Raw genomic sequence first — 24,453 nt, 5'->3', positions numbered from 1 at the left:
AGGCATCTTGTCAGTTTTGCTCATAATTTTACATCTCCAGGCAGAATCTTTACTTGTAGACAATTTTTTGAAGAGTATGTGCAATAGCGGTTGCATAAAGCCATTTAATATCAAACAAGTATGTATGCTCTTTTTAATTAAATGAAAACAGAAACTGGAAAAAGACCCTGATCAAAATTTTATGTAACCTTGGAGTTGTGGCCTCATGATATTCTCACAAGCTGATACACATAGCTTTAAATGGCAACTAAAGGTACTCATCCTCACCTATAATGTGTTTGCCTCCAATTGTGTGTGTACTTGCAGCTGAGTGAGAACAGATTTTTCATATTTTACCAGCACCTTAGCAGCACTTTATTGGGCTAGGGACCTCCCTTTCACCAGGCTGTAAAGTTAGTAAAAGAACTAAAATCACCAAAGTAATACTTCATCATAACCAACAGACCTCATGCGGCAAATAAAGGAGCGCCTGGAACCCATGCACATCCTCATGGAAGACTGCTGTCCTTCCTTCTTTACTGTTCCTGTTTTCAGGTCCAGAATTCGTCCTGACAAAACCATAAACAGAAATAGAGTTTAAAATGAGAGAGCAAAAGAACAATCAGTGCTTCTTAGTGGCAACAGCTTTTTCAAAGTTTGTAGTTTGCATATGTATTGGAGGCACAGTCCATATTTTGCAATACAGTCACAGTAGGAAGAAATTACACCACTATTGGATTTCTGGGTCTTATATTTTTTGTATGTATTCAAGGTTAACCATATAAGTTAACTTTTCAGAAATTCTATATTTAGGCCCGAGCAGTGAAAGCGCTGCAATTGTAATCATACAAGTCTTATTCTCCCCCCAAATGAATTGGCTTTTTTGATACCTAAACATATATTAAAACTCACCATCTTTTGCACATGCATCAGGCCTGGTGTAAAATTATGTATTTTAAGGATTTTGCAAAAGTTGTCCAAAAGTGCTTCCACAGCGCCCCTTTGAAATTTTCACAGCAATCTCTGCATTTAGTTTACTTTGGCGTACAGGCAGGGTCCGAATTAACACTCGCCAGTCGCCAAATGCGAGTAAATTTCCCGTTTGGCGAGTGAATTTCAGAGGGCTAGCTGCAACATGGCGAGTAAATGTTTGCACCAAATAAATTACAAAACCCATCTGGGCTGCGGATGACCCGTTCACAGCTCTGTCCATCCAGAGCTCAGTCTAAACTCCGCATTCTGCGGAGCAGGAGGCAAGGGGGAGAGCGGCTCCCAGATGAATCCTTTATTCAGAACCAGTCATGGCTGCACGCTGGATCAGAAAACAGATCTGCTAACCAGATACAGTCTAAAACACCAATTAGTCTGTTTATAAGTTTCGTTCTTATTTATTCTGCATTTTTTTTAACTATGTGCGCTGTGTTTCTGCGCCCCCCCTCTCGGAGCCAGGTGCTTTTATCAGCGGCCAGCCTTCAAAACGTGAAACACTGCGTTTAATGTCCTTACACTCGTACCAAAATGTCCCAGTTAAAGTCAGTAAGAGAGTCAGTAGCTGTTTTTCATGCTCTTTTTTTTCAACGACACAGAACCAGCGGTGCTCCTTGGGCGTGGTTCCTTGCGCTTCAATTCAGGTGCGCAAAATTACGTTACATATAATTTAGGTGCGCACTTTTAAGGGTCATTTTAAGGAACTTGTAACATCAGGGGCTTTAGCTCAGAATCATTTTTCCTTCTCTCCCCTCTAAAGGAGCCCTTTAGTCTTCATTTATGCATTTTCCCCACTGTTTATCCAGCAGCTGGATCAGCGTAAAGACGCAGCGTGAACCCCAGCGTGCTTTAAGTGTGGCAGCTGAGGGAAAAATGTTGGACCATAGGCTTGATGAAACTCTGCCTCATTCACAAATGAGACCAACATGGATAGAATAATGATAATCTGTAGTGTTTTCTTAATGCCTGGATGTGAATCTGATAATTCATATTGTGCCTTTTATAATAAACTTAATATTTTCCTATCAAAGGTATAAATCAAAGATGTCTCTTCCAGGGTCCAGTCAGCCACGTCCCCCTCCCCCCTCCCCTCCCCACACACACACCAAATTAACATAATATAAATCTTAATTTTTGGTAAAAATTGAGAGGTCTGGTGAGGATTAATATTTTGGCCGGTAAAAAATATGCCTGGCGGGTTGATTTTTACATCTACCGGCCAACTTGGCCGGTGAATCAGGAAGTTAATTTCGGACACTGCGTACAGGTATGAAATTGCCTAAAAAACTCTCTTGCAACCATTCCCTACAACAAACAGGTAGTCGGCCATTTTGTACATTTGTACAATATAGTTATCATGTTTATACAATATAATAATCATGTTTATAAAATATAGTTATCACGTTTATACAATATAATTATCACATTTATACAACTGCGGGATAAAGCATTTGAGGTAACGGAAGAGTTGTTGAATGTATGTCCTGTGTACGGCTGCAGTGTCCAGCAATAGACGATATATACTTTAGTCTTTTTTGTGTTTGCAAGGTTTAAATTACTTCTGAAGAGAAAACATTTCTGTTCATTATTTTTAAGGAGCAAATGTGTTAATATATGCATTACAAAATATTAAGTTTATTCAGCAATTTAAGATTAAAAATGTTGTTCAACAGCTAAAAGCATTTAAACTTTAAAGTTACAAAAGGCACAAATATGTTGAGAGGGTTGTCTGTTAGCCATCAGATAGTAATAGTAATATCGTCTTCATTGTCATTGAAACATACATTACAATGAAATTTGCTTTCTGCATTTAACCCATCCCCTTGGAGAGCAGTGGGCTGCCATGTGCGGCGCACGGGGAGTAATCAGGGGTTAAGGCTCTTGCTCAGGGACCCAGAGTGCCGGCACTGGGGATCGAACCGGGTACTTGCATCCTTCTCTGAGTGCAAGCGCGCTGCTCTAACCACTCGGCCACGACCCCCCCAGTGAAAATATGTTATTTCTAAGAAAAGCAGTTTGCACTACCAGTCAGTGTCTTAAATGAATATAAATGGCTGCCTCATTACTTTTGTCACATTTACGTTACCAATTTATTTAGTTTTTGTTTTAATTCAGATTATTTAATGTATAGTTTAAGAATGAGGAGAAAAGACCTGCTATATGTAATAATGCATTGTTTGAAACAAAACACTTTATTGCAGTTGTTTTTCTGCTTTTTTTAAAAACATCTGTATTTTTTCGTACTTTTCCGAAACTAAAGATAAAGGCCTTGCAAAAGGCAAGGAAAGCCAGCTAAGGAAAGCATAGCTAAATATTTCTTGTTGTAACAATACCTCTCGTCAATAAATCTTATAACTTTGAAAGGCCTGTTTAGTTCACCTTAAGTTGTGCCCCATTTGTACGCAAATTGCACTTGTAGCAAAGCTGAGTATGTGGTTTGCACCTAGGGATGCACTGTATTTGTTTTTATTTTGGCCGGCTGACTGTATCTCACTCTGCCTCTCCCAACTACTCTGAGCGGCTGTGGCAACACTATTGGCCTCATTCCAAACACCTGTTTCTGCCCCTTTATATTCAGGAGCTTCACAGACACCTATCGCTAGATTTTTCTGGGTTGCGCTGACAGGCAGAGAACCCGATATTCGAGACAGACGTGGTTTTTGGCTTAAAATGTTAATTAATAACAATAATCAGTGGCGTCTCTGGCATGATAAGTTAAGTGGGGCATAAAGACGAAGAAAAGGAGGACAATGGCGGCGCCCTGAGCGGCTGCGGCTGTTACGGCTCTTGACAACCTGTGAGCATTTCTACAAAATATTTTGCTTAGCATGCTACAAACTATACATCGACCCAGCAGATCAGTTTATCCTTGCAGTAGGTTAGTATATGACTGCCAGCACCTGCTGGAGTTACAGTCATCAAGTGTTTTTGGACTCGTAACTACAACTACTCTTTATGTTGCTTCGGAGTACTTCGGGCACAAGTCCCAGAGGCTCACAATGCAGCGGACTCGCCGAGAAGCACACGCCGGAGGAGGAGCAAGGGTAGGTGGTGTGACCGGCGGCTTTCACACCACCTGTTGAGGTGTGCTAACTGCTAAGCTAACCCCTACAATCCGCCGCTTCCATCCATATTGCTTTCTCTGGACAATAAAATACATCATCTACAATTTGAACTGTCTTCAAAGAGGGAGTTTAGAAACTGCTGCGTTCTCATCCTGACGGAGACATGGCTTAACTCATCGATACCGGACAACGCCGTTAGCCTGGAGGGGCTCGCTACTTTTGAGCCGACAGAAACAGCGAACTAAGCGGTAAATCCAGAGGGGATGAGCTGTGTGTTCACATGAACAACAACTGATCTATAAAACAGATCTATTTTTACTGGTGTAAAAAAATAAAGAAACATACAGTTCTTTACTCTTTGTGCTCAGTGGCAAAAGAATGCCGATGCCTGACACTGTGTATAACTTGAATTTATGAGATAATAGGATAACATTTTCCGTGTTTCATGTTTTTGTCAGAAAGACAATCAGATATATAGTTAGGCCCAGATATATTTAGACAGTGACACAAGTTTTGTTATTTTAGTTGTTTATGAAAACATATTCCGGATACATTTATATAATCGGTGCTGGCTCTCAGCTGTAATTTGAGAGCATTCACATCGAAGTTGGAGCACGGGTTTAAGAAATAAAGCTCCTTAATACGTAGCTGCCTCTTTTTCATGGGACCAAAAGTAATTGGACAATTGACTTAGAAGACTGCAAAATAAATAACAAGGCTGCATGGGCTCTTCCCTGATTAACCTGTCATTAATTAAGCAGTTAAAAGGTCTGGAGATGATTCCAGGTGTGGCATTTATCAATTGGAGGACACAACATGCAGTCAAAGGAGCTCTCAGTGTAAGTGAAACAGACCATCCTGAAGCTGAAAAAAGAAGAAACCCATCAGAGAGATAGCAGAAATGTTAGGAGTGGCCAAATCAACAGTTTGGTAAATTTGGAAAAAAAAGAGTCCACTGGTGAGCTTGGGAACTCAAAAAGGCCTGGACATCCACAGAAGACAATAGTGGTGGATGATCACAGAATTCTTTCCATGGTGAAGAATATTCATAACATTCCCTAAAGAGAATAACGCTCTTCATGAAGTAGGTGTATCAGTATCTAAGTCTACCATAAAAACAAGACTTCATGGGAGTAAATACAAAGGATTCACCACAAGGTGCCAACCATTAATCAGCCTCAAAAACAGAAAGGCCAGAGTTGACTTTGCCAGAAAACACCTGAAGAAGCCAGCCCAGTTCTGGAAGAGCATTCTTTGGACAGATGAGACCAGGGTGAGATTTGCTGGGGGGGATGGGGGGGATTTCCCCCCCCTCTGGTTGTGATGTCCCCCCCCTCTGGTTGTGATGTCCCCCCCTCTGTTCATTCATGTTTTATCCCTGGGGTGGATACATTCCTCCCCCCTCTGATCTGAATGAGTAATATCATCAGGGGTTAAAGTTCTCCGTCGCTGCGACAGATTTCCGTCATTTGGAAAATGAGCGCAAAATGTTATGTGTAGACTTTTTATTCAAGATTTTAAACAGAAACTTAACCAATGAAATCTGGCAGAGCCAGGACATTAGCCAATCAGAAAGAGAGTAGGACGGGTCTTTGCAAAGCGGAGATCTCCCATCTGAGTTTTATCGGTGTTTAATCATTTTAACTTTTAGAAGAACATCTCAAACTGACCACAGATGCTATGAATGAAAGTAGCGGTGGTCAAAGATTTTCTTTGGATTTATGTGAACCAGCAGGTCAGAAAGGTCTGCGGATAGAACAGCTGACAACAACTTCCCTCGGTAAGTGTGTCTGTTGCTGCTCCTCCAGCTAATTAATGAGTTATTTCCACCTGTGGCCATGTCGCCTGTCAGTGTTTATTCCCTCGCTTCCAGTTATTTAGCTGATAAACGCAGCGACTAACCAGGGATCTCCTCATGATTCACTGCTATGTTTTATTTAAAACTGTAAGAGTAACGCTTTAGCTCGGCTAATTTAGCATGACACGCTTTTCTGTAACAAAGAAGGCAGAGCTGCAGTCAGAGCGGCTCTCACTCAATAAGCAGCAGCTCCACCTCATGAGGAGCTGAACCAGGACACTCGTTAAATAAAATGACAAGGATTTTGATGCATACAGATTATTAAGGAAACTACATCAAAAATAAACAAATAAACTGCAGCTACAACATGGACTGGAGAACGAGTTCTAACTGCGTGAGACCAGAGAAAGGCAGCTGCTAGCTAACTTTTGAAATGATCCCCCCCTCTGTTTTTTTTGCAAATCGCACACTGGATGAGACTAAGATCAACCTGTACCAAAATGATGGGAAGAAGAAAGTTTGGAGGAGAAATGGAACAGCTCATGATCCAAAACCCTCCACATCTTCTGTAAAACATGGTGGAGGCAGTATGATGGCACGGGCATGCATGGCTTCTAATGGCACTGGGTTACTTGTGTTTATTGATGATGACAAAAGACAGAAGCAGCTGGATGAATCCTGAAGTGTATAGGTATATATTTTCTGCTCAGATTCAGCCAAATGCAGCAAAGTTGATTGGATGGTGCTTCACAGTACAGATGGACAATGATCCAAAACATACTGCAAAAGCAACCCCAGAGTTTTTTAAAGCAAAGAAGTGGAATATTCTGCAACAGGCGAGTCAATCACCAGATCTCAACCCAATCAAGCTTGCATTTAATTTGCTCAAGATAAAACTTAAGGCAGAAATACCCACAAACAAGCACCAACTGAAGACGGCTGCAGTAAAGGCCTGGCAAAGCATCACTAAGGAGGAACCCAGCTTTTGATGATGTTAATGGGTTCCAGATTTCATTGCCTGCAAAGGATTCTCAACAAAATATTGAAAAGTAACATTTTACTTCAGGTTATGTTTATTTGTCCAATTACTTTTGAGCTCCTGAAATGAGGAGCGCTTGTATAAAAATCGCTACAATTGCTGCATGTTTAATCATATATTTTTGTTCAACCCCTTGAATTAAACCTTAAAGTCTGAACTTTGATTACATTGTAGTTTCATTTCAAATCCAATGTGGTGGCTTGCAGAGCCCAAATCATGAAGATTGAGCCACAGTCCAAATATTTCTGGGCGTAACTTTAACTATGAAAATGTCAGTGCATCTGAGATCTAAAGTAGATAAAAAGTTACTATTTTTTATCATCAAATTTACCCAGAGTACAAGTTTCTCTAATGTATTTGTAGATGCCAATAAATGTATTTTTTATATGCACTATCCTAATAAACAGTGGATCAAGAAACCACCCCTTTATCTTTTCTAGAGTGTAGCTATGTATATACTTTTCTGTGACTTTTTCCAAATCTTTTAAAATGTTTATTATTGTGAGCATCTCTGTAAATAATACAGAAATACCCCAGAACTATATTCTTTGTACATTTATCCAATTTTATTCATGATTATTCAATATTATTCCTATTATTTATTTATCCTCAATAGAATTACATTACTGGAGCCGCACTTTTGACCAGTCAGGCTGCTGAAACAAATGAATTTTCCACTATGGGGATGACAACATTTGTCTTATCTACATTATTATTATTAATTGTGTGACTATTAAAGAAGTGTTCCTGCCCATTTCTTCCACTGTTTAGGTGGAGGATCAGCCAATCAGCTATCTGTCTCCACCATCTTCCTGCTTCAGAAACACACTAAAAGTCCTCCTCACTACTCCTATTTTTTTTATTTAACTTTACGAGTTTTCTTAAGGACAAAGATGCTTTGTGAATAACTTTTATTGTACGAGGTAAAATTCTAGGAAAAATCTTAGAATTCGTGTTGAAAGGTAAATTGGTCCCTGGATCATGGCACAAATACATGGACTTGGAAGCCTTATTCCCGAAGATCGATATATCTTTTTCCTTGCACGTCTTGGCGCTTTTATACATGAGCCTGGAAAGTGAGAAGCGCTCCATGCTGCGATCAAAAGCCAGAGAGGAAATGGCATCACACAAGCAAACTTCTACATTACCATTTACTACTGACTTTAACAAGCACAATATAGAAAATACTTTCTCACCTCTTTTACATGTATTCTTTGTAAATTTCTTCACTTTTTCTTCATCAATATTCCATATTTTTCCTGTTATTTATTTATATGCAGTAAAATTCTGTTACTAGAGCCGCCTTTAATACGTCGGGCTGCTGAAGCTAATTAATTTCCTTCTATGGCGATGACAAAGTTTATCTTATCTACATATTAATAATTGTATGATTGTTATAGAAGTTTATGTCCTCATTTTCTATACTGGGTCAGCCAATCTGTTCTCTGTTTTCCTGCTTAAGACACTCTTAAGGCTGCTACATACTCCATGAGAAATGAGACAGTTGTTCTCACTCCTGCAGCGAATGACATCATTTTGTCCTCACAGCCCCGTCTTTAAGGGTCTCCCTTTTTATTCTTGACACATCCGGGCAGAACTTTTTTCCCAAGGGGTGTCCGACTACTGTACTGTGATTGGACGGGATTAGATGGGCGTGTTTAGGTTTGAGAAGTGGAACTGTCTCACACATCGGTAGAACTGCAGTCCCGCAGGTCAACTCTGGTCCTATAGGCGCTTGAACATGCCTATTCCGCTCACTTGGGCACTTACTCTACAAATTATCCAAGCGGGGCAGTCGGATATAGGGACATATATTTTTAGGACTGTGTCGGATCGTCAGTCTTAAAAATAGCGGCATAGCACACTGTGCGCTATTGTGTGTGTACTTCTCAACTTTTAGCTCTCCATGTGCTCGGCTGTCTGTGACCCCCCCCCCCCCCCACCCCACACACACACACACCAAACTTAGAAGAAGAATCTTAAAGTTCGGGAAATTCTAAGATTTTTTTTTAAGATGAGGTCACTAAGAGCTACTTTTAGTCTCAGGATTCTTTGTGAATACAGGCAAAGAACATGTTCACTCCTAGTCTCACTGCTACATCTACCTGTCATGGAGTTCTCTGAAGTGCTGAGTTGTTCTCTCAGCTTGTCCACATCATCTGGGTGAACCTGCTCATACAGGGTGCTGCCGAGCCACTCTGACTGGGGATGGTTAAGCACTGGTGTCACAGAGTCCGACACGTAGATGACTCGGCCCGTCTCTGCCGCCACCACAAACAAGAAGCCATCTGCTGCTTCCAGAATCAGGTGCTTCAGTTCCTATAGGGTCAAAGCAGACCATAAGTGATGGCAAAGAGGCCTTTCAAGACCTGGAGCTCATTGCAAAAAAGAAAATACCAATGAAAACAAAAAGCTGGTTAGTAATAGAAAGAAAGGTTTAATTTTCTATAGTGTCAGTATTATTATAATGATATAAACTTTTCTGCAAGTGTTATTTCTTATGCTGTTTTACAACACTTTTAACCTCTTATGACCATGATTATAAGTACGGGACCTTGTATTATTTAAATGCTATGGCTTGTTGCAGGACAACCTCAGCTTTTCTTGTCTGGCAGTTATTTATATTGCTGTCTATTAAAGACTGTGGAGTAACAGTTAAAGAGAAAAAAAATATTAGGATTTTTCAAGTTTTTAAAATAATAGGAACTTTAAAATGACATGAGCAAACTATTTTGAATGAGGAATTTAAACTGAACTAAAATGCATTAATATAAAAACAAATGTCAATGATGGTCTTTAATTTTTGTTTTTCTGCCTGTTTTTAATAATAAAAGTACAGGCATTTCTATCTGCTGTGGTCAGTCATAAAGCAGTACCACTCCACTCTGCACACCTCACATTTCCATGGGGTACTCCTCTTGCACATACTGGCTCTCTGGGCGTTCTCTTGTCCCTAGGTTGTGGAAATGATTTTCAGACAGAACTTTCTGTTGCATATTGTCAAGTGCATATTGACAAGGAGAAATATAGCAAGCTAAACCTAAAATTTCTGCCATGTTTTTGACACAGCTCGTTGTGTCCAGAAAATCCTGCACTTCATGAGCTCTTTTGGGCTTGATCTTCAGTGGGGGCTGGAGGGGATGTCTGGGTAAAGTTCTGTATTACACCCAGTTGCTGCAGAATAGCACATAATGATATAGCATATAATGACGAATTAGCCAAATAACTCAATGATGGCACTCGACATGGCTATGTTCATGGCCACGCGACTCCAGTAGTAGTGAAAGTGGTCTATGGAAAAAGAGTTCCAGTTTCTCTTCATCTCATCAGCTCAATGGAGTGCACTGCTTGCATCCTCCCAAGTTCCTCATCTGTCGTTATTACCATGATCTACCGTCCCCCTATGCCAAAAAAGACAGCAGCAACTTTACAGACAATGTCAATTACTGTGCAATTGCATAAATGTATCAGACAAGACACTCTCTGAGAGGTTAAAAGTGTGCAAATAGTCATTAGCAAAAATTTTAATGTTAATTTAAAAGTTAATTGATGCTCAAGTCAAAAAGATAGGTAGCAGTCAGTTTACAGGATGATGTAAAACATACTCTGCAATTGCAAGACTGTTTTTACAGACCTTTCCAGAGAAGTTAAAGTTTACAAAAATGTTAATATTCAAGTTAAAGGAGCAATTAGCAAAATTTTACCACTAGGTGGGGTGTTTTTGTAGACCAAAACAAGAGGTATGACAAGCCACACCTCTCTATTATTCTCAGCAGGGGCAAATAGTCCTCACAGCTTTGGGAAAGAAGCTGTTTTGAAATCTATTATTTTTAAGTTTAATTTACCTAAATTGTTTACCTAATGAAATTGGGACAAACGTACTGTGGTGGGTGGGATCAATGGCAATATGTTTGGCCCTTTTCTGGACTCTTGTAACATAAGCCGTGTCTAGATCTTTTAAACATCATACCACAATCCTCTGTGCTGACCTCTCCTTCCCTGTGCCAAGCAGCTCCCATACCACACTGTCAAGCTGAGACACAAGATGCTTCTGATTGTAACTTTATAAAGTTTATGAGCAGCTAAGTAGAAAGTCCAGTGGTCTCACTTATAAAACATTGAAAATGGCATATGGCAAAAAAAAAAAAATCAGATTTATAAAAAATGCACATACATACCAGCAAGCACTTTTCCTTTATATATCACAGCTGTACCTGAACTTTTGCGCACCAGGGACTGCCTCATTGTCTGCCCTCTACATACCCAGATTCAACTTTCAATGGTAAATGCAAAGCACCTCATGAATGTTTATTTAAATTAATCAGCTGATTATTGTTTATGGTGAAATGGTAACCAGCTAACCTGAAAAAATTACTCACAGCAGAGTTTAAAGGTGTGAATCAGAGGTAAAATCCCATTTGTTGCCCACAGTCCTCTATTCACAGTCCTTATTCTAATCGACATTCTACAGAGGTAGGCCGTGGGCCAGAATCTGTACGGTGACTTTTCGTATGAACTGTCAGGGGGCAACTTTCTTGCACCGGGATAAGTTGCTACACATAGCAGTGATCTCAAAACACCAATGTTCCCACGTTTTCACTTGCACATTAAGAAGTTATAGCCGATAAAAAATCTAAACTGTGGCGCTCCAGTCCAATAAGTCACGTGATTCGATTTTTGCTGCTCAGCCAATCCGATCGCTGTATTGTCAGCTGAGCGAGTTTACCACGTCATCATGGCTGCGCCCGTAAGATGGTTGTTTCTGTTGTGTCTGTTTCCAGACGAAGAAAGCCCAATAATAGCATTTTGTGGCGCCACCTGGCAGAGATCTTGATGGCAAGAAAAAAATAAATAGCCCAGACCATCCATCCATTCATCCATCCATCCATCCATTCATCCATCCATCCATCCATTCATTCATTTTCTAACACGCTTATCCCTGCGTTCGCGAGGTGCCGGTCCCTATCTCCAGCTGTCAATGGGCGAGAGGCGTTGTATAAACTGGACAGGTCACCAGTCCATCGCAGGGCAGAAATAGTCCAGACTTTTGCCCAATTTACTGTGATATCACCAAGACCTGCTGCGCTAGGATAGCACAGGTGTCGTTGTGCCAAACGACTTATCCCCGCCAGAATTTGTATTCCCTGCGCCAAGAGCGCATTCAGCTGGAAGAATGAATCTAGTCAACTCCGCCTCATTTCCAACCTATTAGGCGTGGAAATGAGGATGTTTTACTTTTCTTAACGAAATATAGCAATGGTGTCGTTACATTATCGTTCATCCATCCATCCAGTATAATACGTTATGAGAAAGAAAACGGTCATTTCCAGATGTGTCACGAAAATATTAGCTTTATGTTATTAGATTGTCGAATGTCTGTCTGCTGAAACCAAAATCCACCTTCCTAAGTCCATCACAGCTGTCTGCTGGTTCTCTTTTTTTCTTTTTTGGTAGCTAAACCCGCATGAATAGATTATATAAAGCGGATTTCACGTGTGATCAAATGAACACTGAATAAAGGCACAGCCAAAATTATCAGATTTAATAAGATTTTAATTCAACCAAGAACCTTATCGAGATATTAACCGTATTAAGAAAACGAGATATGTCTCTTTTAAAAATAGAACAACGTATTAGGAGTTTAAAAAAAATAAATTTCATTTTACTAGAATGTGATGTTTAAAATATTTAGACTTCACAAAGCTGGAGGTTAAAACTTTTATTGATTTCAAAAATACAATACAAAATTCTACAAATTCCGAAGGGGATAACTCGTTTGGCACAACGAGTTTATACAACGCGTCTCACCCATTGACAGCTGGAGCTCGGCACCAGCACCTCGCAAACCCAGCGGGGATAAGCCTGTTAGAAAATGGATGGATGGATGGATGGATGGACAGATGGTCTGGGCTATTTATTTTTTTCTTGCCATCAAGATCTCTGCCAGCTGGCGCCAGAAAATGCTATTATTGGGCTTTCTTCATCTGGAAACAAATGCATACAAACATCTTACGAGCGCAGCCATGATGAACTGATGAACGCGCACAGCTGACAATACAGCGATCTGATTGGCTGAGCAGCAAAAATCGAATCACGTGACCTCTTGGACCGGAGCGCCACAGTTTAGATTTTTTATCGGCTATAACTTATTAATGTGCAAGCGAAAACGTGGGAACATTGGTGTTTTGAGATCACTGCTATGTGTAGCAACTTATCCTGGTGGAAGAAAGTTGCCCCCTGACAGTTCATACGAAACTTCTTAAGGAAGCGTCCTACAGATTCTGGCCCACGGCCTAAGGGGGAGGGGGATCAGGAGGATTATGAACACACACCTTCTCTGCGCTCTGGTGTTTGGAAAGCAGGTTAGGACCCAGTACCTGGGTTAGGGGGTTGTGTAACCACAGTCCACTGTAAGTTATAGCTGAATGCAATGCTCGGAAATTAAAGCGGCATAATAGCCTGTCATTACTGTTTACTGTTTACAGCAATTAAAGTAATTGCCTCACACCTTGTCACAAAAATATATGGAACAGATCACCCTCGTGATCATAGGGGAGTAGAATGTGACGGTAGAAAACCCTGATGAAACATGCAGACTTTGATTTCAGATTTCAGATGGCTTAGGCATTCTTTTACTCGTTTGAAGGGTGCTTATGTGTAGTTATGTGTCACCAGCACAAGCATGAATAACACTGGGGTTTTGAATGCTTATGATGAAGTCGATCTATGATCATAGTCTGAGATTGAGTGAAATAGTACATCTGAGAAGAATCAATTCAATTCAATAACATTTTATTTATAAAGTGGCAATTCATGAAACATGTCATCTCAAGGCATTTTCCAAAGTAAAATTCAATCAGATTGTACAGATTGGGTCAGATTATACAAATTGATAAAAAAAATGTCCAATCTAAGGAAACCCAGTAGGTTGCATCAAGTCTTGACAAGCAGCATTCACTCCTCCTGAAGGAGCATAGAGCCACAGTGGACAGTCTGCATTGTCCACAGCTTTGCAGCAATCCCTCATACTGAGCAAGCATGGAGCGACAGCGGAAAGAAAAACTCCCCATTAACGGGAAGGAAAAATCTCCAGCAGAACCGGGCTCAGTATGAACGGTCATCTGCCTCGACCGACTGGGGGTTACAGAAGACAGAGCATAGACACAACAAGACAGACAAAAAGCACAGAAGCACACATTGATCCAGTAATCTGTTCTACATTAGATGGTAATAGCGGGTGATCTGTCTTCCCTGGATGATGTCACAGCTAACAGAACGCCAGACCAGGTGTACCTACTATGAAGAACAAAAGAGGGAGAGCAAAAAGTTAAAAGCTGAAATGACGACAAGCAATGCAAATTGGAGAACAGTAGGAAAACTCAGCAGAGTGAGAAAAATAGACCCTGATGTCCTCCAGTAGCCTAAGCCTATAGTAGAATAACTATAGACAAGGACCGCGGAACCGGTAGGGCCGGTAGGGCAGTGATGAACACAATAGCAGTGATGAAAACACTGCTATTGTTTTCATCCGGGTTTTTCGCGCATGCGCGACTGGTAGGCAAAAGGCGAACACAATGGCGGACGCAAACAGAGAAACTGCTCCAGACAGCCGGCCCGTGTAGCGATCGCCACCTCCCCTCCGCCGCTATTTAAGTAGAACAATGACTAGAGCAGAATTAAGTTGTATTTACCGGAGATGAAGTGTAGACTGCAAATTCTGTCGTAGTATGTTGGCTCCCCCAGTCCATTGGGAGTGTCTCCCTGCGCTCTTTTCATTGAAAATATCCATTTCTTTCTTCGTCCTTCCTCCTTCGGTAAACGACAGAAACGTACATCCAACGATTTGGAATGCCTCTCTGTGCAACCGGTAGCGCAACAAGTCGTAGGCATTGTTTAGATTCCAAAAATAAACAAACTAAAAGTACGCTCTAAATCACCCGTTTTGTCATGTAGTAGACGAGAACAGTACTGTTTGTGTCTACACGCCGGACCTGGACGTAGCGCTGACGTCACGCATTAACTACCCTATTGGCTGATTGTGTCATGTGATGTAAACAAAATGACCGCTACTTCGTTTGCTTCGTTAGCTTAGCTAGCTTTAAGGCTGTGTCCACTGCAAGTGCTGAGAGGTGTTTCTCGTCCCTCCGTCGTATCAAGACCTATCTGAGATCAACAATGACCCAGAAAAGACTAAATAGCTTGATGTGCGCCCACACACACACACAGGGATCTTTTGACCATAGTGGATGCTTTGAGGATAGGACTTCATTCAGCATAATGGCAGACGGAGACACATTTTCGGGAATATTTAGAGCAGGGGTGAGTTTGACTTTTCTTTTTAAAGTATTTTTATTCTGTAAATATTGTGTTAGCTGTAATATAATGATTGTAAGTGGATATAAATCCGGGGCGTGTGTGCTGGAACGTCAGAAAAAAAGTTAAATAAATGGGTAGTTCACTTTCATCCGGGTTTTTCGCGCATGCGCGCCGGACTGATGGGCCCGACCAATTTGAAATGCGTTCCGCGGTCCATGACTATAGAGTTAGCTCAGGGTAACATGAGCCACTCTAACTATAAGCTTCGTCAAAAAGGAAAGTTTTAAGATTAGTCTTAAAAGTAGACAGGGTGTCTGCCTCACGGACCAAAACTGGGAGTTGGTTCCACAGGAGAGGAGCCTGATAGCTAAAGGATCTGCCTCCTATTCTACTTGTAGAAACTCTAGGAACCACCAGCAGACCTGCAGTCTAAGAGCGAAGTGCTCTGTTAGGAATGTAGTGTCATTAAAGCCAAGATGAAAAAAATTAGTCAGATTGAATTGGCAACATGTGACATGGGGAAGGAATCAAAATGGATTGTGAGCAAGGAAGTTCACACCCACGCTGAGACAGCCCGTCACAGCAGAGATTCCCAGCTAATGAGCCTAGACCACTCCTCAGACTCTTTACATTGTTCTTGCTGGAGCCCTCGAGGAAAGGGGGCTGGGACCAGACCAGCCACCATGCGGGCCTCACGGGGCTTGAATGCTCACAAGCTGCACAGAACAGGCCTGACTGGCATCGGAGAAACTGCTGACTACAATCAGAACTAAGTTTGCAGTCCAACTTCTGCACAACCAGCTGCTGAAGTAAAGAATGCCAAAACCAGCTTTGTTTATTCTTCTCAGCTGTTACAGGAAAAGCTGACTTGAGACTGTGCGGATCGGCCTCCTTTACCAACTTCCGAATGGAAATTGGAGCTGAAATCCGGGTCAGACACTGCAGGCAGGACTTCGGGCCGGCCGACCCCGAGCACGTTTCGGCTAGCTCATAGCCGCAGAGCCGCATGTCTGCTGCTGAAATAAACGTTTTACCTGGACCACTGCTCTCTTCCTTGGATGGCCAAAGTGAACTGAACTCACACAAGGCACCAACAGGTTTGGCAGAAAAACCACAGGGAAAGTTGAAGGGTTTATTTGGAAAGTTTTGTGTGATGCGGTTACCTTGTGTTTTTAAACACAAGGAGCTAATCGACGTAGCTCCCGCTAGCATTCTTCGGGTCATGTCATGTCTGATGTAAATCGAGTGTGTTTTTATGGTTATAACAAACGGACTCTCTACAAGGGTTTCATACACTGTTATCTGGTCCGCCCATTACAACGAAAGTAAAGCCGAAGCTTTTTAAAATTAGTGCCGAATGTCCGCTAGCCTAATGCTATTAGCTTCAGATAACATTTGCTTTTCTCGGACGCGACTACGGTTCGTTACAAGCACAAGGTGTCTCGTTTTGCTCCACCATTGTTCAATAGTGCTATGAGCGTTATTACCGCATTAATATAGAATATTAATGTTGATTGAAAGGTGTTTTGTATAACTTTAGAAGTAACCGATTTTAGCAACTGATCGCTGCAGCGACCCCTAGAGTTATAATCGCATTAATAAAATCAAGCTTCCCTAAAGTTTAATGAAGCCTAGGCGGAAATTCAACTGAAGAAACTGAATTACTTACATTCATCCAATTAGAGGCTCATCCGTCTCTGATGCAAGTCAATCTGCTTCCACAAAGCCCACCAGCATCCAGAGTTAATCTTTACGTCTCAGCCTGCTACCCAGTCAAAGAGCAAGCAGTGGTTGCGCAATGTCTCATTTGGACTCAGATTACACTGATTCAACCCATCTCCATCCCCTTCTCCACCACTGTAGCCAAGCTCCATCTGGCTTTCCCATGGTACTCCTTCAACCTTGTCCCTATCAAAGTGTAGTTCCCCCCGGACTCTTACTGCATTCCCTGTTACATCTCAATCGGTCCGGCAGAAGACCACCATGTTGAGCCTGGTTCTGCCAGAGGTTTCTTCCGAAAGGGGAGTTTTTCCTCTCCACTGTCGTTTCAAGCTTGCTCATCTTGGATAGGTTCACGCAAACCTGTGTTTATCTAAGCTGGACATCTATCTTTCTGGGTCCCTGAGTGAAGCACTGGTACCAGCTCACGCAGTCTACAGAATCTCACCAATACAGCTCAAGCAGATCGTCTCGCCAACCAGCAGTCTAGGGACTGAACCAACTTCGTCTCTCTCCACTCCACCACCAGTTCCAGGCCCGGGGGGGGGGGGGGACATCCCTGTTCTCATACACCTACTTATGCATATTAAAGTATAATTCAACGCTCTAATGTTTTCTGCCAAAGTCTGAGCGCCAAAGTCTTAAAATAATTGTATCAATAAAATTCTTCTAATTGTCTTTTTCTTTCCGTGTGACGTTTTCAGATTGAACTGATGTTTACTCAGAAAATCCTTCAATAAAATGTTATTTCATCAAATAATGTTTTGTTCAACTCAGGATTTGCATTGTGAATGGGTTCAAACACATACCAAATGTTGTTCTGAATTAGTTAAGCTAATTTTACCTCAATTCACATTCTTTAAGATGAACTTTGGTTCTTCAACTCAGATCTGCAGTGAACCAGGATTCACTGAAATATTCTGATGATGCTGATGATGATGATCGACCACTTTGTTATGCATTTTGTTTCTTTTTGTGTGTAAATAGTTCCTTAGCTTCTTTTTATCTTCATTTTGCTTAGTAGTTTTAGTTAAGTTTCAACTATTGTCCTGTTATCAGCTCTAGAGCTGATATTCACTGGACAATACCTAACACACAGAGAGTTATTTATTGAACATTAAATAACTTTAAAAGAGCTCGCCACTTCCTGTTTGCGGTAAGGCGTATTGTGTCACTTCCTGTTTTCACGGTGTGAACTACGGTCTTTTGCTCCAGACTCACTTGCTTTTATCTTTAATCTCTTTACTGTAACATCTGTTTCTAACACATAAGCAATTTTAAAACATTCTCTGTTGCTGCACATCGCGCTTGGGAACTCCTCGTGTTTCACACGGTTTGCTTTTTTGGCGTGGTAAAAGGTCTTTAGCCTAGCCTAGCTTTAGCTCCACAATGCAGGGCAGTCAAAAGTAGCCGGTCAACGGCTGCAAATCGCCGTCTATAGCAGCTCTTGCCGCCGCCTACATTTCCTCGATTATACATCCCAAAAATCATCTTTGCATCTGTCTCCATTGACAGCAACATTAACGAGTGATTGGGTTACTTGTTCCAACCGAGATCCTACTTTTCCGATCAAAACACAGACCGGTGTTATGCCGAAAAGTGCATGCCTGCCGAGATATGCATCCCCTGTCGCGGGAGTGCGCCTCGCTCTGTACAACTGAATATCGACGAAGAAAACGGATTAAAATGTGACCAACGCAGTTACTTGTTCTTAAATTAATGATATCAAAACGTTTTAATATACCTCTTGTGGGGAAAAAAAACTGTTGTTATTTGGCAGATTCGTTTACAAAAGTACGGGTGTTATGAACAACATTAAATCCAAAGTTTTTATCCGAGGTACGGCTGATATATTTGTTGTGGTCTCTTGTCATTCACACACAACAATAAACTGTGAGAGCTGACGTGAGTTTTGAAACTGCAAAGCTTTGTCTTAAGCTGAAGATCAAACGTGCATCTACACAGCACAGCGTTCATAGACCAGTGTGATGCATTTGCGAGCGTCAGAAAGCTATGGTGCATTCAGGAGCATGGGACATTTCAAACTTACAAGGAAAGAGGCTAAAACAGAATAGAACTTAACTCATACAGTAACGTATTTATCCAGAAAGTGTGGGCTTTCTTACAATACTGAATGCTCTATAATTGTATTTCTGATATGTTTTGATTATGCACATCTGTTAGCTTTTTATTCTGAAAAATCTATAATATTACATATAATATAATATTACAGCAGCAAATTATCAACATTTTTCAGGGGATGCATTTTGTGTTTGTCTCTAGAATCCTCGCCGATGATATGATATTGTTTGTGATGAGTGCAAGCGAAATTAAACTGACATAGGAGATTTCGAAAGAGCGATATGACTTAAATAAATTCAACATGTGAATTCAATTTCAAATTCCAACCCTGTATTTTTATCATAAAAATTCGACTTTGTTCGTGAAGAAATGTTACGATCGTTTTTAGAACAGAACTCTGAATAATAATAATAAGATGAATAGACCTCACCTAATCTGATATGTTTTATTTCCTAGTGATAATGGTACTTGTAATAAATGTAGTGTTTTTGTAAATTTGGAGGCGAGGGTGTCAGAATTGGAGACCAGGCTCCGTGCTATGGAAAAACCAGCTGATAGGCGCCCCTTTGCTTGTGCTGAGCCACATAGAGTTACTTTATGTAGCGGTCCTTCTGAAGCACCCGAGCAGCCGGGTAACCAGGCCAGCTGGGTGACGGTTCGTAGTAAGCATAGCTCTAGATTTCAGCCCCAAGGTCACCACCAACCTGTCTGCGTTTCTAACAAATTTTCCCCACTCAGCGACACACCCGCTGAGTAGCCGACCCTAGTGATTAGCAGGTCAATAGTCAGAAACGTGGCACTAGAGGCACCAGGGACCATAGTTAAAATCCTGCCAGGGGCCAGAACAGGCGACATCGAATCTTACCTGAAACTGCTGGCTAAGGATAAGCATAAATACAGTAAGATTGTTATTCACGCTGGCGATAATGATACCCGGTCACGCCGATCGGAGGTCACTAAAGTTGGTGTTGCTTCGGTGTGAAAGTTTGCTAAAACAATGTCAGACTCCGTAATTTTCTTCGGTCCCCTGTCTGATCTGACCAGTGATGACATGTTTAGCCACAATTCATCATTCAACCGTTGGTTGTCTAGGTGGTGTCCTGAAAACGACGTGGGCTACATTGATACCTGGCGAACTTTCAGGGGAAAACCTGGTCTGATCCGGAGAAACGGCATCCATTCCACTTTGGATGGTGCAGCTCTTCTTTCTAGGAATCTGGCCAGATTTATTAGTTCTCCTAAATGCTGACAACCCAGGGTCCAGACCAGGAAGCAGAGCCGTAGTTTAACACACCTCTCTGCAGCATCTGTACTGTTACCCACCCATTACCCTATTGAGACGGTGTCTTTCCCACGGCCAAAACTAAACAGATCAAAAACTGATCTAAAAGGAACAAATCATAAAAAATCAATACGGCTCACCTTGAACCAAAAAAGAAAACTATTAAATGTGGTTTATTAAATATAAGGTCTCCCTCTCCAAAGATTTTGTTAGTTAATGAACTGATTTCTGATAAACAGATAGATTTATTTTGTCTCAGAGAAACCTGGCTACAAGAGGACTACGTTAGTATAAATGAGTCAACTCCCTCCAATTATTCAAATTTCCACATTCCCAGATCTGTGGGAAGAGGAGGAGAAGTGGCAACCATCTTTCAGTCTGATTTATTAATTAGTCCCAGGCCAATTAATAACTACAGTTCTTTTGAACATTTAACCCTCAGTTTCCCTCATCCAAACTGCAAAGCAGTAAAACCTCTTCTGTTTGTTGTTTTGTATCGTACACCGGGCCCTTACTCTCAGTCTTTGGATCAGTTGTCAGACTTCTTATCTGATTTGGTGATAAACACTGACAAGGTTATTATAGTGGGGGATTTCAACATTCATGTAGACACAGAATGTGATAACCTTAGCGTAGCCTTTAAAACTATCCTAGATTCAATTGGTTTTGCTCAAAATGTGCATAAACCGACACACTCTTGGCTCCATACTTTAGACCTTGTGCTGACATATGGCATTGATTGTGAAGAATTAACAGTATTTCTTCGCAACCCTGTCCTATCTGATCATTTTTTAATAACATTTGAGTTTAATCTAACTGAGTTCTCCACCCCCAAAAGAGGGTTCCATTATAGTAGATCTTTATCAGACAATGATGCATCAAACTTTAAAGAGTCTGTCCCCCTCTTAATATTGTCAGTATTGCAGAAATACCCTGCAGATAGCAGCAATGTTGTTTCTTCCCATTCACAAATAGATGTCTTTGTTAACGGTATGGCTTTGTCATTGCGTTCTGCATTAGACAATGTAGCTCCCTTGAAAAAGAAGCTGATTATTCACAGGAAGCTGGCTCCCTGGTTTAATTCAGAGCTGCGTTCCTTGAAGCACAATGTTAGGAAATTGGAGAGAAAATGGCGCTCTACACACCAAGAGGAATCCTACCTAATCTGGAAAGACAGTCTATTGTTGTATAAAAAGACCCTTCGCAGAGTTAGAGCAGCATATTTCTCATCATTAATTGAGGAGAATAAAAATAATCCTAGATTTCTCTTCAGTACAGTTGCCAAACTTACTCAGAGTCACAGCTCTGTTGATCCATCCATTCCCTTAGCTCTTAGTTTTAATGATTTTATGGGATTCTTCATAAATAAAATTTATTCCATTAAAAATAAAATAAATGGCATCCTCCCAAACATGATTACCTCGTCCTCAGTAAGTGAGGCAGCGTTGGAGGAATCTTTAGAACCTGCGCAGTATCTGAACTGTTTAGAAGCAGTAGAGCTTTCTGAGCTATCTAAAATGCTAGCTTCATCTGTATGTTAGACCCGATCCCAATCAAGTTATTTAAAGAGATATTCCCTCTGATCAGTGGCACTATTTTAGACATGATTAATCTATCCTTGGTAAATGGATATGTACCACAGGCTTTTAAGGTAGCTGTTATTAAACCTTTACTTAAGAAACCATCTCTTGATTAAGATGACTTAGTAAATTACAGACCTATATCTAATCTTCTTTTCTTATCTAAAATTCTTGAGAAAGTAGTTGCTAATCAACTTTGCGAACATTTACACAGTAATGACCTACTTGAGGAGTTTCAGTCAGGCTTTGGTGAAGGTCACCAATGATATTCTCATGGCCTCAGATAATGGACTTGTGTCTATACTTGTCCTGTTAGATCTCAGTGCTGCATTTGACACAGTTGATCACAATATTCTCCTACAAAGACTTGAGCATACTGTAGGGATTAAGTGGAAAGCATTAGGCTGATTTAAATCTTATCTGTTGGACAGATTCCTGTTTGTTCATGTTAATAATATCCATCCATCCATACATTTTCTGACCCGCTTAATCCCTCATGGGGTCGCGGGGGTTGCTGGTGCCTATCTCCAACATTCACCGGACGAGAGGCGGGGTACACCCTGGAAGGTCGCCAGTCTGTTGCAGGGCAACATGTCAATAATAAATCTTCCTCAAACTCTAGGGTCACTTGTGGAGTACCACAGGGTTCAGTCCTTGGACCAATTCTCTTTACTATATATATATGCTTCTGATTGGCAAAATTATAAGACAGCATGGGATTAATTTCTACTGTTATGCTGATGACACTCAGCTATATTTATCCATAAATCCTGAAGAATCCAATCAACTACTTTGACTGCAATCATGTCTTGATGACATCAAAAGCTGGATGACTTTAAATTTCCTGCACTTAAATTCTGACAAGACAAAAGTTGTAATCTTTGGACCAGAGTCCTCAAAAAATAAACTTCTTAATCAATCACTTAATCTGGATGGCATTAACTTGGCCTCTGGTAATAAAGTAAAAAATCTTAGTGTTATTTTCGACCAAGACATGTCATTTAAATCCCATATTAAACAGGTTTCCAGAGTTTTCTTTTTTTACCTCAGGAATATCGCCAAAATTTGAAACATTCTGTCCAGGGGTGATGCTGAAAAACTAGTCCATGCATTTGTTACTTCAAGGCTGGACTATTGTAATTCCTTACTATCAGGAAGTCCACAAAATGCAGTTCAAAGTCTTCAGCTGATCTAAAATGCTGCAGCAAGAGTTCTGATGAAAATCAACAAGAGGGATCATATTTCTTCAATTTTAGCTTCCCTTCATTGGGTTCCTGATAAATCAAGAATAGAATTTAAAATTCTTCTTCTAACGTATAAAGCCCTTAATAATCAAGCTCCATCATATATCAGAGCTCTGATTACCCCGTATATTCCTAACAGAGCACTTCGCTCCCATACTGCAGGTGTGCTGGTGGTTCAAAAGTAGAATGGGAGGCATATCATTTAGGTATCAGGCTCCTCTCCTTTGGAACCAACTCCCAGCTTTGGTCCGTGAGGCAGACACCCTGTCTACTTTTAAGACTAATCTTAAAACTTTCCTTTTTGACAAAGCTTATAGTTAGAGTGGCTCATGTTACCCTGAGCTATCTCTATAGTTGTGCTGTGATAGGCTTAGACTACTGGAGGACATCAGGGTCTAATTTTCTCACTCTACTGATTTCTACTGTTCTCCAGTCTATTGTTCTGTAGTTTTGCATTGTATTACTTTAAAATGACTGTTGTCATTTCAGCTTTTAACTTTTTGCTCTCTCTCTTTTTCTTCATAGTAGGTACACCTGGTCTGGCGTTCTGTTAACTGTGACATTATCCAGAGAAGACGGCTCACCCGCTATTACCATCTAATGTAGAACAGATTACTAGATCAATGTGTGCTTCTGTGCTTTTTTGTCTCTCTTGTTGTGTCTCTGCTCTGTCTTCTGGAACCCCCAGTCGGTCAAGGCAGATGACCGTTCATACTGAGCCCGGTTCTGCTGGAGGTTTTCCTTCCCGTTAATGGGGAGTTTTTCTTTCCGCTGTCGCTCCATGCTTGCTCAGTATGAGGGATTGCTGCAAAGCCATGGACAAAAAGCAGACTACTCTCACTGTAGCTCTACGCTTCTCAAGGAGTGAATTCTGCTTGTCGGGACTTTGAAGCAATCAACTGGTTCCCTTATATAGGAAAGTTTTGACCAATCTGTATAATATGATTGAATTTGACTTTGTAAAGTGCCTTGAGATGACATGTTTCATGAATTGGCGCTATATAAATGAAATTTAATTGAATTAACTTTAAAACAGTGTGCAATTGCACAAAAGATCTGATCCAAAAACTGAGTGTAAGGGCCTGGTGGACGATACAAAACAAATAGAAGAGGTTTTATTACTTTGCAGTTTGTATGAGGGAAACTGAGAGTTAAATATTCAAAAGAGCTGTAGTTATTAATTGGCCTGGGGCTAATTATTAAATCAATCTAAAAGATAGTTGCTACTTCTCCCCCTCTTCTGGGGATATTGAAATTTAAATGATTGGAGGGAGTTGACTCTTTTATACTAATGTAGTCCTCCTGCAGCCAGGTTTCTGTGAGACAAAATAAATCAGATTATCAGAAATCAATTCATTAACT

At 40.8% G+C, this 24,453-nt stretch overlaps 1 protein-coding gene across 2 annotated transcripts in view; it reads right to left on the bottom strand.

Moving 5' to 3' along the window:
* Positions 1-396: 396 nt before the first annotated feature.
* The window catches only part of LOC118559655 (aryl hydrocarbon receptor nuclear translocator 2-like), a 70,256-nt gene continuing 46,199 nt past the window's right edge, over positions 397-24,453 (bottom strand). For both annotated transcript variants that reach the window (XM_036130303.1, XM_036130304.1), the window contains 2 exons: positions 8,974-9,187; positions 397-548 (listed from right to left, as the gene is read on the bottom strand). In XM_036130303.1, coding sequence (XP_035986196.1) covers positions 412-548; positions 8,974-9,187 — 351 coding nt within the window. In that variant the 3' untranslated portion in view covers positions 397-411. The remainder of the gene's footprint in view (positions 549-8,973; positions 9,188-24,453) is intronic.

This window comes from Fundulus heteroclitus, unplaced genomic scaffold (assembly GCF_011125445.2).
Source record: "Fundulus heteroclitus isolate FHET01 unplaced genomic scaffold, MU-UCD_Fhet_4.1 scaffold_330, whole genome shotgun sequence".
Classification (NCBI taxonomy): Eukaryota; Metazoa; Chordata; class Actinopteri; order Cyprinodontiformes; family Fundulidae; genus Fundulus; species Fundulus heteroclitus.
Note: the sequence above shows the minus strand (reverse complement) of the source record. Positions and strands in the feature narration are given on the sequence as shown.